General features: G+C 37.9%; 1 protein-coding gene across 2 annotated transcripts in view; it reads right to left on the minus strand.

Moving 5' to 3' along the window:
• Positions 1-18,657, minus strand: part of LOC150103577 (uncharacterized) — an 88,926-nt gene that overhangs the window by 68,068 nt on the left and 2,201 nt on the right. The window contains exon 2 of one of the 2 annotated variants that reach the window (XM_090398297.1): positions 10,498-10,684. The exons of the other annotated variant lie outside the window; for it this stretch is intronic. Coding sequence (XP_090254423.1) covers positions 10,498-10,684 — 187 coding nt within the window. The remainder of the gene's footprint in view (positions 1-10,497; positions 10,685-18,657) is intronic. 2 annotated transcript variants of the gene reach the window in all.

Consider the following 18,657-nt stretch of genomic DNA (forward strand, 5'->3'; position numbering starts at 1 on the left):
TTACCTCTGGAATGTAGAATATGAGGAAAGGTTGAGACAATGCAATTTACAGAGTCTAGTGCAGTGATGGCGAACCTATGACACGTGTGTCAGCACTGACACACTTGAGGGTTTCAGGTGACACACCTTGGATGTTGAAAGATGTTGATATTCTGATGAATAAACTGCAATAAATCGTGTAAGATCGCTCTCAGTTAAGGTGAAGGTAGGTTTTGGTTCATTGAAAGAATTATATTTTATATTTTATAGAATTATATTTTATATTTTAGCCTATTTCTATTTTATAACTAGCATATAAACAACGAGTGTTTTAAGTTTATGTTTTCTTTCTTAATGATTATAATTTATTCATAGTCCTGATATTATAAAAACTTATAAAAATTATTATCAATATTATATGACACAGACATAAAAATTATTATCAATATTATACGATACAAACTTATAAATACATGCTTTATATATTATAAACGTAAAGTTTTAATTTGACTTCTGTGTGAAATTCATTCATGCATGCATTCCAAGTCTCTCGACTGAGTAATACAAGTTCTAAACATATTTGAAACCACTTTAACAAAAAATATAATTCACAGCATTAAATATTGAATTTATCTGAGTAAATAATGAAAATATTTTTATAGTTGCAATAAATTCAGTAAATTTTATTAAATACTGCAAATAGTAATAACTTACGATGCCGTCGCAACAAAACTAAATAGCTGCTATTTAGTAGCATGATAGAGAGTAAAATGTAACAAGGTTGCTATGATCGTACCGGTAATAAATCTGGCAACCCTGCTGAAAGAAGTAGTGGTAGTCTTGCATGGTCTGCCACTTAAGTAATTTGAGTTGCTGGTGTACAATTCATTTCCAGTAATTGTAAGTTCTTATTAATTATTACTGCTTACTTACTGCTGTATATAATTGTGCTCTTTTTTAATTTGTGAACCCTTTTACAATGGCAGCTAGCACTAATAAAAACTAAAATTTTCACAGAAAGGAAGTGGAAGAAATTTCCAAGATGCCTGGACTAAACAATACGGTGTTATTGATAGAGATATTGATAGAAACAATATGGTGTTATTGATAAGCGTGTGGAATAGCCTTCCCAAAAACTTCCATGCTCTTAAAATCTTTGCTAAAGCTCTTCTAACAATTTTCTCTTCTACATACTCTTGTGAAACTCTATTTTCTTCCTTAAATAATATCAAGAGCTGTGCAGAAGAAAGTGATTTTTAATCGGTGAATAGTCCGCTTTTTTCCCCGTTTTTCTGCGTTTTTGAGTGCTAAATTGTTTCTCTGAATACGAGTGTACTTCAGTGGTTGTTTTTTTGGAAGTTAGTTGCTGTCGCGATATAATATATTTTGGTACCGTCGGAATCGAACGCGTAACGGTGGAAGACAAAACGAAGCTAAGTTACTGTATTTAGTTATATTTCATTTTATTTAATTATATTTAGTACTTAAATGTTCTGATGTTTGTACTTTTTTTTCCTCTTATTTATTAATTGAATAATTATTAAAGATTACGCTACTCGGCAGTAAGGAATGATGGTGGATTCAGCAGCAGTCGCAAGTGGAGTAACGCCAAGTCCTCCGCCATTTAAGAACTCAATTATTAGCAATATCATAAGGGACTTTGTGGCATGCAGTACTTGCGGCATGTATGCATCTCGGGAATTACATATGTGGCTTGTTAAAGAGAATGGAGAGCGTATGTGGGAAAAATGCAGGCAGTTGGAGGAAATAAGTACATTAGATATATCGATATCCGACTTTGTTGCTCCAGGAACAGGGAATGAACGTAGGAAGACAAGTAGTATGATAGGAGAGAATGAGAAAATAATAGTTGATAGTGTGGAAGGTGTGAGTGACTGTGGAAGTTTAGGAGATGGTTTTGTTTGGGAGAGTGAATTTAGATTAAGAGTGACTGACCTGCAGAGGGAGATAGATGAGTTGAAAGAGGAGGTGGAATGTCTTGTGAATGAGAGCAGAAGTATGAAAGATAAGATTAGGAGAATGGAAGAGATAAATGCAAGGCGAATCAGAGTAGGAGAGAGAGAGAATTTAGAGAGTATGAGTGAGAGGTATGGGGGTGCTAGAAGAGGAGAGAATGGAAACATTAGAAGAGAGGGAATGAGAGAGAGGTATGGGAATGCTAGCAGACGAGAGGATGGAAACAGTAGGAGAGATGGAATGAGAGAGAGATATGGAAGTGCTAGAAGAGGAGAGAATGGAAACGGTAGGAGAGATGGAATGAGAGAGAGGTATGGGAATGCTAGAAGACGAGCGGATGGAAACAGTAGTAGGAGAGACAGAATGAGAGAGGGATATGGAAGTGCTAGAAGTGGAGAAAATGGAAACAGTAGGAGAGAGGGAATGAGAGAGATGTATGGGAGTGCTAGAAGAGGAGAGAATGGAAACAGTAGAAGAGAGAGGTATGGGAATGAAAGAAGAGGAGAGAATGGAAACAGTAGAAGAGAGAGGTATGGGAATGAAAGAAGAGGAGAGAATGGAAACAACAGGAGCGAGGGAATGGTAAGAGGTATAATGTATGGCGACTCAATGATCCGTGGTGTTCAAGATAGGATGCGTGAGGAGTGTTTGCCAGGAGGAACAATAGAAAGGGTGGCTATGGCAATTAAGAGAGGTGAAAGGGTGGATGAGATGATTGTGATGGTAGGAACGAATGACTTGAGTGGTAATGTAAGTCGGGCAGCGAGAGATATGAGATTTTTGCTTGAGACTGTACGGAAGAAGACAGAGAGAGGAAAAATAGTGTGCGTGTTGCCTAGGTATGATAATGATGAGCTGAGCAGAAGAGCGGTGATATTGAATGGCATAATAGCGAGAATGTGTGACAAGAGAGGACTGGTATATGTGGATGCTTGGAGTGCATTTGAGGAAAGAGAGGAGTTGTATGCGAGAGACTGTTTACATTTGAATGAGGAAGGACGTAGGCATCTGGAGAGATTGCTGTTCTGAATGAGTCAGTGTGTCCCAGGGAGGATGATAGCAGGGGTGGCCTCTTGTGGGAATGGATACTTGGGAGAAGGGAGACAATGTCAGGTAACACTGAGCCCAGTGGAGTCTAGAAGGGATAATGCTGGGTATAGAAACAATGGCATTTATATGCTGTATACTAATGCCAGGAGTATCCGGAATAAGGGAGAGGATTGGTGGCGCAGATAGCATCAGCCTGGCCAAAAATTATTGCGATCACTGAGACGTGGTTGACAGAAGGGGATATAACAACAGGAATAGAAGTCGCTGGGTATAGCATTTTTCGTCAGGATAGGAGGGGAAAGCGTGGTGGTGGGGTGCTGCTTATGATAAGTGATGACCTATGTCCTCTAAGAGTGGAGAATTTGGAAGGAAGTGAGACAAATGATTTTGAGAGCGTATGGTGTGAGGTAGAGGTAGGCAAGACAGGATATTTAGTGGGGTGTTGCTACAGACCCAGGAGCACAGAGGATGGAGACCAGGAGATGTTTAGACAGCTAAGTTTGGCAAGTGCAAGAAGAATGATTGTTATGGGAGATTTTAACTTCAGTAGTATAAATTGGAGAGAGGAAGATGCATGTAGCAATAGGGGAATGGAATTTCTAGAATTCTTGAGGGACAAATGTCTTATGCAACATGTAACAGAGGGAACAAGAGGTTCAAAAATTTTGGATTTGGTTATAGCATCAGAAGAGTTGATAATAACTGAGTTGACGTCTCTCCCACCAGTTGGAGAGAGTGACCATATGGTGTTGACTTGGAAAATGAATAGACATGCAGGAGTATCAAAGAGACGGGAACTTATGTGGAATTATAAGGCAGGTGATTATAATAGTCTTAGACGTCAACTTCGGGAAGTTTCATGGAGGGAGGAATTGGAAGGCCGGGATATCACCAGTGTGTGAAAAATTGTGAAAGAATATTTGTTGTCAGCAATGGTAAGTTGTATACCACGAGTGAAGAAGAGGACGCAATTTGGAGTAAAGTGGATGACAAACAATATTAAACAGGAATTGCATGTGAAAAAGAGGCTATGGAAGAGATATAAGGAGACAGGTGAAGAGATGCATGAGGAATATAAGACACAGGCCAGAAGAGTGACTAGTGTGGTAAGGAAAGCGAAACTGGAATATGAGAGGAGATTGGCCCTAAGATCCAAAGAAAATCCTAGGGAATTTTTTAGCTATGTGGCCAGTAGGAGGAGAAATGACTGTGGAAGAATGATATTGTGGGATAAAAATGGGAATAGAGTGACTGATGCAGAGGACATAGTGGAATTGTTCAATGAACACTTTATTGGAGTATTTCATCCTAGAGGAGTCAGTTTTAATGCTAGAGGGATAGGACTGGTACGAGGTCTGGAGGTACAGGAGGAGAGTGTGTTTCAGATACTGAGTACTCTAGATGTCAGTAAAGCTGTGGGACTGGATGGTATTTCGCCACGAGTTTTGAGAGAATGTGCTAGGGAATTGACAGTACCTTTAACGTGGCTTTTCAATGAAAGTCTGGCTTTGGCAAAGGTGCCCAGGGAATGGTAGAAAGGTAAGATAGTGCCATTGCATAAGGGTGGTAACAGACTGGAAGTGTCTAATTATAGGCCAGTCTGTGTGTCATCAGTAGTTGTTAAGATCTTGGAGAAAGTAGTGAGGGACCGTGTACAGCATTGGGCAGATGAGGGTAATATTATCTGTGAGAATCAACATGGATTTGTGAAAGGACGCTCTTGTTTTAACAATATGCTAGCCTTTTATAATAAAGTTACAAGAACATTAGATGAGGGAAAGGCATATACTGCAATTTTCTTAGACTTGGCAAAGGCATTTGACAGGGTGCCACATGATAAGCTGATATTTAAGTTGCAGCACATGGGTCTGGATGTCAGATTGGTCAACTGGATTCAGGATTGGCTGTCTGATAGGTATCAGAGAGTTGTGTATGGTGGAGCAGTTTCCAGGAGGCAGAGGGTTACAAGTGGGGTCCCACAGGGCTCAGTACTAGGACCTATATTGTTTAACCTTTATATCAATGACATAGCCAGTGGATTGCAGGGGGATATTCAGTTGTTTGCAGATGATGCAAAGCTGGGAAGGATTATTAGTAATAGTGCAGATGTGGTAGCCCTGCAAGAGGATTTAAATAAGCTAGATATATGGGCAAATGAATGGGGGTGTCAGTTTAATGCAGCAAAATGTAAGGTCTTGAGGTTTGGGAAACATCGATGGGATGCTGCATACTCTATGGGAGGAGTTATACTGGAGGAAGTAGGGGAGACAAGAGATCTGGGGTTGATGATTGATAGAAACCTGAAGTTTAGGGGACATATTGCAAAGGTGGTGAAGGTAACACAGAGGATTGCTGTTATTATGAGAAGGACACTGACTTGCAGAGATAAGAGGGTTATCATTCCGTTGTATAAGTCTCTGATCAGACCACACTTGGACTGATCAGAGATTCGGTTCTCAGATTTGGTCCCCAGATTTGAAGGGGATAAATTAACTGTGGAAAGGATACAAAGACGGATGACAAAGATGGTTTCAGGACTGTACAAGGATAGTTATGAGGATCGGCTGAGAGAATGTGGACTGCAGAGTTTGGTGGATAGAAGAAGGAGAGGTGATATGATTGAGACTTTTAAACTGTTGAGAGGTGGTTACAGGGTTGACACTGGGGAGTTCTTTCGCTTGGTTGATCAGCGGGAAGGAGTGATGACAAGAGGCCATCCCTGGAAGTTACGAAAGGAAACTGTGAGCAAGAGGGTAAGGAGTGGTTTCTTTGTGTGGAGGGTGGTTGAGCCGTGGAATGCATTGCCTGATGGAGTGGTGGGAGCGAGAACGGTCAGTGAGTTTAAAGAGTGGTATGATAGACTTTGTGTTTCTCAGGGGGGGACCTCCCCTCAGTGAGTCTTGATAGACTTTGTCTTTGGAAGGACCTCCCTCGATGAGTCTTTTGACTCCTTGGAGGCCTGAATAATAATAATAACTTTCTACCAGTACTCAGCAACAGAAAAGTCATTAAATGTAAAGTTTGTAAATTCACTTTATTAAATTAATTGCATAATATGAATTCATAGATTTTATATCAATGTCCTATTAAATAAATAGCCTAATATGATATGTATACGTCACCATCTATGATTATGTAGTTAAATTTATAATGCATGTATGCAAGTGGCACATCAACAACGTCAATATTTAAAAAAAAAAAAGATGTCTGACACACTTGGGTAAAAAGATTCGCCATCACTGGTCTAGTAGATAGGAGGAAGAGGGGAGATATGATAGAGACATACATGTTAGTAAGGGGTTGTTATAGGATCAATGTTGAAGAGGTTCTACAGAAAACAGTGGGAGATCAGGGGAGAAAACGAGAGGTTATCCCTGGAAGCTGTATAACCAGGGTGTGAGTGGGGGAGTGAGAAGCAGGTTTTTTTGCATGGAGAGTTGTGAATGATTGGAATACCTTGCCTGAGAGTGTGATGTCTGCAGAAAATTTGAGTGTGTTTAAGGAACAGTATGATGAGCTGTGTGTATGATAAAAGTACCTCCTAAATGAGTCTTTGACTTCATGGGGTCTGGGAATAGTAATAATACTAATAACAATATTCCACATTTCAGAGACCAGAAACCAACTTAGTCAATTGTGACTGAATCCTCTCCAACGTCTCATCATCCTTTTGGAAACCTGGAGACCAATTCTGTACACAGTAATCCATATGTAGCATAATCAAAGTCTTGTACAATGGAATCAAAATATCCTTACTTCTACACATCAGTGTTCTCTGCATCATCCCTATAATCTGCTGTAGTCCTCACAATTTTAGCAAAATGTCCATGAAAGTTCAAGTCCCTATCCACCATTAATGCCAGATCTTTCATCTCCTCCATCTCTTCTAAAATATCCCCAGCAATCTTATGTTCTGCATCCCATCTTTGCTTCCCGAATTTTAAAACCTTTCACTTTGCAATGTTAAACTGATATCCCCCCCACACACTCACCTATTCAGACAGTCTATTTAAGTAATCTTGCAACGTACAACATGTGCTCTACTTCTCATCACTCTCCCCAACTTTGCCTCATCTACAAATATCTGGCTCGATGGAATTTTTAAGCACCTCTGTAGTGTAACTGGAAGAATGACAGTATGTTGCACCCTTCAATTGGAAAAGGCCTAAGTTCAATTCTCGTCCATGAATCTTTATTTTTTTTTTCAGCTGAAGGTGAGTTTGCAAATCTCGTATGGAGAAAGCAGGGTTTTTCCACAGAAAGTTGGGTTTCTCATCACACATACAGACAAATCGGCCTTGAGAACACATGTAATTTACAGACAAAAAATACTAGTGGAGGTGGTGGTGGTTTGCAGTAGAAGCGTTGGTGTAGGTGATGATGGTAGTGGTAGTTCACCTTAGTTGGTGAAGACAGAGTTGTAGAGTAGATTCTCTCCTTCAGTGCATCTTTGGACTCCTTGGAGTGTTACATAATAATAATTATAATAATATCACCATATAATTTGAAGCCTTAGTCTTATCAGACCCCTTTATGTAGTGGTTAAATTCAGCCAAGGCTCTCTGGGACTCGGTCCCGGAATATTTTTCTGTTTTGTGATTTTTCTCCCTTTACGGTAATTAAGTCTAATGCGAAAGAGACAGCAATGGCAGGTTATTAAGATGTGCATATGACTGGAGAGGTTGGTGGATGGAGTGGGTGGAGACGGAGAGTTGCAGAGCAGCTGCCTTTCCTCAATGAGTCTTTGGACTCCCTGGAGGTGTTAAATAATAATAATAATAGCTGACAACTGAGTTGAAATGCTAACTCTCTTCAACTGAATTCCAAATGTGAAAATGCCATAGCAACATTCACTATATATATATTTTTTCTTAGTTTTAAGATATTTACATATTTTAACATGTTCGGTTGAAATTTATTGCTGCTTTGGGGCATGCAAACCCACATACATCTAATTAATAACAACAGTTTTTAGTTAGGTACTGTGTTTGCTGGTGCAACATATGGTTTTGCTTGAGTCTATACGGAATAGTTTCCATATGAGGGGACATGTGATTCATTAATTAATGTCGATTTTATCCCATTGTCTCTAATTGCACTATTTGTTGAGAAATATATTACACAAAGTACTTTTACTTTATTCACTGACATAATAAAAGTACTGTACTTGTTTTTCTTGCCTCTGCAGTATAGTGGTTACTGGGGAGGGTGTGTTGTTTCCCACGGGAACAAGTTACTAACGCCCCAATGTGAATGTGTTTAAGCTATTTTCATATGCGAGGTATATGTGAAACTTTTAAATTTCTTTTTTCGAAAAGTAAAATCCGGTGTGCGAGTTATATTCAAGTAAATACAGTATTTCAACAATGGATAAGTACATTGGTACCTTCTTTAAATGGAAAAATAGCTCGGATGACAGTGATAATATAAAACGAGTTTGTAATGACAGTTTGTGTGTAGTTTCTGAAGAGAAAGAGGTCTGTAACGAATCCACAGAAACATAGAATTCCCATCAGTTGCAATTCAATAATATTAATACGCTGAACGAAAGGAAAGATTTGCTGACTTGCTGGACAGTTGACCAGTGGATCGTATTCAAAAGGTAAATACAACTGGTTATTTTGTAGGAACATTTTTCTGTTTTGTAATTTTTCTCCCTTTACGGTAATTATGCCTACATTATTGTGTTATTATTCAACAATTGTTTACAGTTTTGAATGTGTATATAAAGTCAATATCAACAGGTTGCCTGATTACGAACATGTGATGAAAGGGATGGGGAAGTTTGGAGCTTCCCCCGATAGCATCCAAAGGTAAATACAATTGGTTATTTTGTATAGGGGGCCCCAGAACTTATTCGTTTAGAATTTAACCACTGCCTTTATGAAGTGGATCAGTTTTGCCATCTTTCCACTCCTTTGAAACCTGGGCTAATCTAAGACTCACGTTAAAAGTGTAAGTTAAAGCTTACTTACTAATATAATTCATGTTGGAGGTTTAATGGAAAATTATCAGCACTGAGAAAGGATTAAAAACAATTTTAATACTTCCAATATTTCGTTCCGTCACAGAGACATCTTCAGGGATTAGAAAAAAACTTTTTGTAACAACACACACAAATATAATACAATAGTGAGTGAAACTAAAGTCCTATCTAGGTGGTGCGCCTTTAGTTTCACTCACTATTGTATTATATTTGTGTGTGTCTGTGTGTATTGTTACAAAAAGTTTTTTTGTATTTTAGCTACTTAGGTGGCACTTTGTGAATATAATAGTTATTGTTTAATTAGCTTTTGTACCTGTACTGATGATGCCTGTGATACTCAGGCGAAAATTCTACGAATAAAGAATAATTTACGTGAGTTAATTCCGTTATTATATTAGTAAGTAATATGTCTACTCACGGTATTTCCTTACTGAAACTTAAGTTAAAGCTGTTGTTAACTCCATGGAACATTTCCTCAAGACACACAATGATATACCATCAAATCCCATGGCCTTGTTGACATCAAGTTTACTCAATTCCTCATATACCTCCTGCTCACTCATTATCATTGGTTTACCCCCCCCCCCCTTCCCACTTCCTGAAAGTTCTGTATTATGTTACAATCACAAGGATGGAATATTTAAATGAACTGCTCATTTAAACACCTCTACTATATACTTCTCAGTTTTTATCATTCTCTTTATCACTGACCAACATCATGCTCCCATAATCATTTTTCCTTCTACTGCCCACATACTAGAAAAAACTCCCTAAGATTTCTTTTAACCTCATTTGCTAACTGCCGTTCATACCGTACTTTTGCTATCCTTACTAAGTGAGTCACCTTCCTTGCCTTTTTGTACTCCTAATATAACTAATTATTTTCACTCATCTTGTGCCACCTCCACAATGCCTTTTTCTTCCAGATTGAATGCTTCTGGAATGCATTCAGTCATTGTCTCTGCCAAATACTTCCTCAGTAGAGACCAAGCAGCACACCATTCATATTCACATCTGATGAAATCATTAGATCTAAGACTCTTTATCTTCACTTTCCCCCACCTCCTTACATAACTTGCCTAAGACAGAGAGTTGGATTTTCTCTCCCCTAAATTTGTAGTAGTTATAAGAGATTTTACAGTAATAATTAACCCCTGAAGTTTAAAAGCAAAAAAAAAAAAATGGCCTACAGCATGTACATCCTGCTGTGGGCATGGATGTTTGTGATTGTCTTTGGAAATATTAGTGGTGATGGTCGGCAGTAGATAGCACTGGTGTAGTTGTGGTCAGCTGGTGGATTGAGTGGCAGAGGCAGAGTTGTAGAGCAGGTGCCCTCCCTCGATGAGTCTTTGGACTTCCTGGAGGTGTCTAATAATAATAATAATAATAATATATGCCAACTTCAACTTTTAACTTATGTTATTTAACCCTCCAGTACTGGTTATTTGTTATAAAGGTTACTTTCTAAAAAATGTTTACTTATAAGAATACAGTAAAATCCTTACCACAGTTTCCATTTATGGGAGGAACTGAGGATTTAGAGATTTTGTAATATGGAGGTTGTGAATTTGGTTGAAAACGTTTCTGCAGTTTTTGCAAACAGAACACATTCTCACACCTACTAATAACAGATGCTACAATATCCCAATCAATGCCAAAATCTCTTCTGCTCCATGTGTAAACTTTTTTAATCTAGAATGAAAAAAAAGACATAAAATAAATCAAGAATGATAAAATGCTAAACTACAGCTGAAAAGTGTAAGTTGAATAATATGATTATTATTATTATTATTATTATCCCATGCTACAATCCCCACAGTAGGATAGGCATAGGATAATAATATAATCGCTGTAGATCATGTAGATATTGTGTGATTTACTATGGGATTTCTATGAGTTCAAAATTTTCATTACATTCATTTAATGAAATGTTTTTGTTTCTTTTTATAATGTGAGTCTTGTCCAGGAAATATTGTAAACATATTGTATATTAGTGGTACTGGTGGATTAGTAGTTCTATAATCTGGAAACCCACCTCTAAACATCAACTTTTACAAGCCACTTGAGGCCTGCAGTAAACAGGATAGTGATCTCACATCTGGTAATGAAACAAATCTGGTGATTAAACATCCATGCCTTGCAGGAGGATTCAAACCCATGGCTTACTACAGGCTGGAGAATGGAAGTGCCATCTATTAAACCAACCATGCTTATAATCCATTTGCTACTCACTTAGAAGACAACCTAGTCAAATCACTCACCTAGTAAAAGATATTATCATTATTATTATTAATATTACATGATACCTCCAAGGAGTCCAAAGACTCATCGAGGGAGGGCACCTGCTCTACAACTCTCTGTCTCTGCCACTCAATCCACCAAATGCAGCAAACCACATCAACACTGTCTACTGTCCACCATCACCACCACAGACAATCACAAACATCCATGCCCACAGCAGGATTTTGACCTGCAGCCTTTTGGCTGGAGAGCAGATATGCTAACCACTCGGCCCACACACAGGCTGGCACACATAGTCCTAACATGTTTATATATATTGGAACTTAATTCCCAGGGATGATATCATGTTTACTCTCTTCTGCAAAGTACTAAAAGATCTCTTGCATTTATCCTATGAATACTTGGAGCAATATGTAAATATTGCTATCATATTCCCTCTTTTTCACCTATTTATGCATTTAATAAGCCTTCTCTCAGTGAGCACTCCCTCCATAGACCTATATTAATCTAATCATAATACTTTAAACTTATCTAATCATAATACATAAAATCTAATCACAATACCTTAAACATCCCTGCAATGTCATCTCTTCTCTCATCACAATGGAAACCAAGTGATAACAAAATCCATATATAACAGTCCATTTGTGGTCTAATAAATGCCTTGTATAGGGATACAACTGTCTCAATATCTCTAGTTCCCAGGGTCCTGTTTAGTGTAGCAGCAAGATACTACTGAAGATTTTGCAATACTTGCAATGTGATTTCTCAATTTCAGGTCGTTGTTGGCCTTCACCCTAAATCCTGTATCCTGTTTCACTGATACAGTACGTCGCCATATACACTTATTTGATAACTTGCATTCAAACTGGCAACCCTAATTCATTTTTCCAATTTAAAAGTCTATTTAAATCTACCTGAAGGGACTTGACATCTGCATCACTGCTTGTAATTCTCTCTCTTTGCATCATCAGCAGACAGCTGAAAATCCTCTGTCAGACTTTATGAAATATTATTAACAAATAGTTGAACATTATGGTCCAAGAACAGAGCATAGTGGAATACCACTATTTACCTTTCTTTTGTGACACATTGCTTATCCACACAACATGCTGGTATCTTATAAACAACCTATCTCCTACCAATCAAACTGATCTACACACCATCCCATACACTTTGGGTTTTTTCACTTCTAATCCCAATAATATTTGTTATCCTTCTAAGTATTGCACAGTATCATTTCATACTTATTAAAATTATTAATAATCAGCATAAACTTTCTGTATGGACAGTGGAATTAATAATAATAATTCTGCTGTCCATTGGAGAAAGTTTATGCTAATGTTATGAAATGCATTGAAAATGTCAAGCACAACAGCAGAGGTTTCTCCAAACCTTTCTATAACACGGGTCAAGAGGCAGACAATGCAGGCAAGGAGATCTACTGGGGAGCTTGAGTGCAAGAGTGATAAGATCTTAATAGGATATATCTGGTTTAACTGTGCACAGTGGTGTAGTTAGAGCTTTTGCCGCCCGGGGCAGTTCCTGAGTTTGCCACCTTTTCTAAACACACACCAAAAATAACTACAAAAAGTCAAAACGACGTATAGGGACATAAATTAATACACTATGTTTATTTCTGAAGTAAAACTTTAATTTCAACATTCTAAAATGTTATTTTTCTTGTTTTTCTGTTAGGAAAATTGTTGATGACATTGGCGAAGGCTATTTCATAGTAATGTGGATAATTCTTAATCAATTTTATTTAGAAAAACTCCTCTCACAACTAACAACACTTGCAGGAAATTCTGAGGAAAATTTGCATAGTATTACAATATTTGGAAATTAGTTCTTGAGACTATATTTTAGAATTAACCAGGGTCGAATGCTGGTCTTGAAATTCACACTTGCGCTTATTTTCATTCAGGGAGTGAGAGATGTGATTGAAGTCTGATTAGCAGAATAATGAATTACTGACCATTTAAAACTATATATTTAGAAATACATGTACATTTAATCGTACAAATACAACTTTATTTTACAAATGATATTCTATCTTTTTTTCAATTTAGCTACTTGAATACAAATTCTTCCCTATGGTTCTTCTTTATGAACTCGTCAATAACATCATCATAAAAATGCGATATCCAGGAAAAGGAAAGTCACTAGTGGAGTGTCTCATGCGTCTGTATTAGGGCCATTACTATTTAACTTCTATATTAAAGATGTTGGCAAAGATTTGGATGGACATATTCAGTTGTTTGCAGATGATGCAAAGTTGGGATGAACCATAAAGAGTAGTGAAGATGTTGTGGCCTTGCAAGAAGACTTGAATAAATTGAATGATTGGGCACAGAAATGGGGATGTGAGTTCAATGTTGAAAAATGTAAGGTTTTAAAATTTGGAAAACAAAGATGGGATGCAGAATTTATGATTGCTGAGAATATATTGTTGGAGGTAGAGGAAATAAGAGATCTGGGGGTGATAGTGGATAAGGATCTAAAATTTAGGGGATACATTGCCAAAATTGTGAAGACAACACAAAGGTTTCTGGGAATGATGCGGAGGACACTGACGTGTAGAAGTAGGGAGATTCTTGTTCCATTGTATAAGGCTTTGATTAGGCCACACATGGACTATTGTGCCCAGATTTGGTCACCGGGTTTTCAGAAGGATGAAGAGATGTTGGAAAGGGTCCAAAGGTAACTGACTAAGGTAGTTTCTGACCTCTGGAATGTCAAGTATGAGGAAAGATTGAGAAGATGCAATTTGTAGAGTCTGGTGGAGAGGAGGAAGGGGTGAGATATGATAGAGATCTATAAGTTGGTAAGGGATTGTTATAAGATCAATGGCAGAGAAGGTCTACAGAGAATAGTGGGAGATCAGGGGAGAACCAGAGGTCATCCCTGGAAACTGTATAAAGAGGGTGTGAGTAGGGGAGTGAGAGGCACGTTTTTTCATGCAGAGTTGTGAATGATTGGAATGCCTTGCCTCAGAGTGTGGTGTCTGCAAAGAGTTTGAGTTTGTTTAAGGCTCGGTATGATGAGATGTGTGTGTGATAAAAAGGACTACCCAGATGAGTCTTTGACTCCATGAGGTCTTGGGGTAATAATAATAATAATAATAATAATAATAAAAAGTTGGTTGCAACTTAATTTTCACAAGCAACATACCCACTTGTAAAGGCTGGCTGCAGCTCATTGGATAGAGCTACTTTGACTGCGTATGGCCTTGTGTTTAAGATGACGTGAAGGAAGCAGAAATGGCTATGCGCGTGCATTAAATCACAGTGCTGCAGCGAGGACCTGGAAGCTCCGACAAATTAGCAAGCCAAGGTAGCTTTGACTAGACGAGCAAGCATCGGCCTTCGATACACAACACAAAGCACAATTATTGCCAAGCAAGCTTAAGACATCTTCTGTCTACAAAAATAAAAGCCTAAATGGAATGCTTATAAATGCATGCATTTATTAACAAATAAATATTACTTGAGAAAGAAGTAATATGGATAATAGCATGGAGAATTCGCCCCTGGAATTAACTGCAAAAGTTCAAAAAGGTTTAAAGTGCCACCTGGGACGGCAGGCCCCTTCTGCCCCCTCACTAGCTACGCCGCTGAGTGTGCAAAAGTGAGCAGCATTGGGGGGGGGGGGGGGGGAATTATGGAGAAAAGGGAAACTAAACAAGCTAAAGAGTACTTCAAGTCATCAATTTGCCAAAATATGAGGACTACAGAATATGAAGTGGTTTGCTTTCTCTCTCTCTGCAATGTGCATCAAATTTGGCTCTGCATATAGTTGGGTAAATAGATGCAGAAGTGAGAGTAAACATGGAAGAAGAAGATTCAAGTAACAAAATGCTATGTAATCTCTAAACATAAGAACAATTATTACGAGCGACTCCAAGGAGTCCTTAGACTCATCGAGGGAGGCCCTAAACATCATGTCCATCACAACTATTCGACATTCTCACAGTATCTATCATACCTTGCCTTGAACTCATTCACTGTCATAGCACCCACAACAGACTCTGGCAGCGTATTCCACTCATTTACCACTCTAAAAGTAAAGAAGCCAGCTCTAACACCCTTGCTAACCATGCTCTTGCCCAGCTTCCATAGATGGCCCTAGTTCTCCCACCACCAGTCCTGATCTCAAAAATATCCTCGTAATCAATCCTATAGAAACCCTTCAGTAATTTGAATATCTCACTCATATCTCCCCTTTTCTGCCTATCAACCAATTTCTGCAACTTACAAATTTTCAACTTGTTCTCATAAGGTTCATTCCATAGACCTGCTGTCATCTTGGTCACTCGCCTCTGGATCCTCTTCACCTCCTCCCCATCAAGAAGAAACCTAGGTGACCAAATCTGGGCACAGTAGTCGAGATGCGGTCTTATCAAGGCTCGGTACAGAGGAACAATAACTTGCTTGTCTCTGCTTGTCAAAGTATTTTTCAGCAACCAAGTGATTTGATGAGCTGATTTAGCCACTTCTGCAATGTGTCCCCAAAACTTCATCTCCCTATCCAACAACACTCCCAAGACCCTGGCCTCATCAATCTCCTGGAGTACAGTTCCACCAATGTGGTATACTGCTGCTAATCTTTTCACCCCAAAATGCATAACCTTACATTTTGTCACATTAAATTGACATCTATTCTCCTTAGCCCAGAACTCCAATCTATCCAAATCATCCTGCAAGATTTTGACATCTTCTGCATTCACTATTGCTCTACCCAACTTTGCATCATCAGCAAACAAATGAACACTTCCTCTCAGATCCTTTCCTATATCATTAATGAACAAATTAAACAGCAGTGGTCCAAGAGCAGAACCCAGCAGCACACCACTAGTCACAGGCTGTCTTTTGGATTCTACTCCTGAATAAACTACTTTCTGCTATCTCTCGATCAACCTATCCATCTCACCAACCCTACATCCATTCCCATATGTTGCAGTTTACAGATTAGAATTCCATGTGGTATCCTGTCAAAGCCAGGTCCAGCAGTATCACTGTAAACCCATTACCCTTATCCAGTTCAGCCCTCACTGTGTTATAAAACTTGAGCAAGTTACTGAGGCATGATCTACCCTTCACAAAGCCATGCTGTCCCCCATATAGTATCTCATTTTCATCAATCCATTCCTGTATTTTTCCCTTGACTATTTTTTCCTTGACAATAGAAGCTCTTATTAGATTATTGCATACACACACACACACACACACACACACACACACATATATATATATGATATTTTTCAATCTTTCATGGGGTATGAGGATGCAAAGAAGAGAACAAGAAAACCTATCTGGGCAATCTAAAATCGTTTGATAAGTAACAAATAGGATAAATGAGTGAACACCATTTATGATGGTTTTTTTTTTTTTTTTTTTTTTGAAATGATGAACCCACACTTGGTTGCCAGCTTTGTTGGCTGAGCAGTTAGCATAATTGCTCCCCCAACAACAGGTTGCAGGATGAAATCCTGCTCTGGGCATGGATATTTTAGGTCAGAGAGTAATTTCATTGCCTGGTGTGAAACAATCACTCTCTCCATTTATTGGAGCCTTGAAGTGGCTCATAAAAGTTCCATGTTTGGTCTCTAGAGCAGGGTTTCCGGACTTTATAAAAAAAAAATTAAATTAAAAATACGAAATATACATATTTGATAAAAAAAAAAATAGGGAGGGGGGGGGGGAATCCTGATTCCACCAACAGTACAAAATGCAATATAGGTTTGCAAATAATCTTTTGTGTGTGAAAGCAACATAAAAAAAAAAATAGTATGTTGGTAGTACTATGTATGGATCAGGGCAGGATTAAGTCAAACTGATACCTTAAGCTTAGGGCAATAATGCAACAGTATTTTCAATGGTACTTTCATTGCATAATTGACAAGACATTCAGAGTCAATAAATGCTGAAGGTGAAATAAGAGATTTAAAATTCAGCTTCTTCCAGGCCAGATCCCACAATTATATTAAATAAAAAATTCTTTATTTTAACACTAAATAGCAAAAATATAAGTAAATATTATTTATTTATAACTAGAGTAATAAAAAAAATGTAAATTTTCAACTGTTTTATGCATTCGTTAATAAAAATTTTATAAGGGAAAAAATGAAAATACAAAAATGTATTGAAAATGATTTTTAATTACCCTCCCAAAGACTATAAAGCAAAATAAGATCTGATCTGATGTTATCTGAACTCTAGGTCTATGTTTGACATCTTCAATCTTTTAAACTTTAGTCACTTACCATACCAAATAATTTTTTTTTTTTAACAATTCAGTTTAAAGTGGAACATAGCAGATATGAACAATTACAAAAAATAGAGTTAAGGGTATTTAATAGTCCTTATTTATTGGAGTCCTGAAATATATATATATATATCGAATTAATAAAACACGAAAAAAAAAAAAACATCCACTGCACACTGTAGTTTACACACTATGGATGTTGAACTATGGTTTACAACAGTGTTTCTCAACCTTTCTTGGATCATGCCCCACCTCAACGTCTCAAAGATTTTGATGCCTCCCCCTCTAGCATAATAGTCAGCCAAATTCTGAAAAAGTATAATATAAATATTCTTGATGGGGAGGAGGTGGAGAGGATCCAGAAGCGAGTGACCAAGATGATAGCAGGTCTATGGAATGAACCTTATGAAAACAGGTTGAAGATTTGTGCGTTTCAGAAATTGATTGATAGGCAGAAAAGGGGAGATATGATTGAGACATTCAAATTACTGAAGGGATTCTATAAGATTAATTCAGAGGATATTTTTGAGAACAGGACTGGTGGTGGGAGGACTAGGGGACATCCATGGAAGCTGGACAAGAGTGTGGTTAGCAAGGGTGTTAGAGCTGGGTTTATTACTTTTAGAGTGGTGAATGAGTGGAATAAGCTGCCAGAGTCTGTTGTGGGTGCTATGACAGTGAATGAGTTCAAGGCAAAGTATGATAGATACTGTGTGAATGTCGAATAGTTGTGATGGACATGATGTTTAGGGCCTCCCTCGATGAGTGTAAGGACTCCTTGGAGTCGCCCGTAATAATAATAATAAATATGTACATGTGCATTTTCTAATTACTCCCAAAAATATTCAAATCCCCTGCCCTGTGGGGCGTATGCCCCACGTTGAGAAACACTGGTTTACAACCATTCATGGATTGAGAGTCGCATTTAAAAAATCACAGGTGGCACATTAATTAGGTTTCTATGAAGCCAGGCTATGTGATCGTGACAGGTAATTGAGAATTACACATTAACTTGGGGTGAATTAAACAACAACAAAATAAAATAAATAATCACTCTAACGTACATTACTACTGTGAGTGGAATTAGATAATCTGGAAACTATGTATCAAATATAATATTTTTTTCATGCTACTTCAGGCCTCTAATAAACAGAATT

This window comes from Typopeltis vanoorti, chromosome 9, assembly GCF_054136105.1.
Source record: "Typopeltis vanoorti isolate ZY-2024b chromosome 9, IOZ_Tvanoo_1.0, whole genome shotgun sequence".
Lineage (NCBI taxonomy): Eukaryota > Metazoa > Arthropoda > Arachnida > Uropygi > Thelyphonidae > Typopeltis > Typopeltis vanoorti.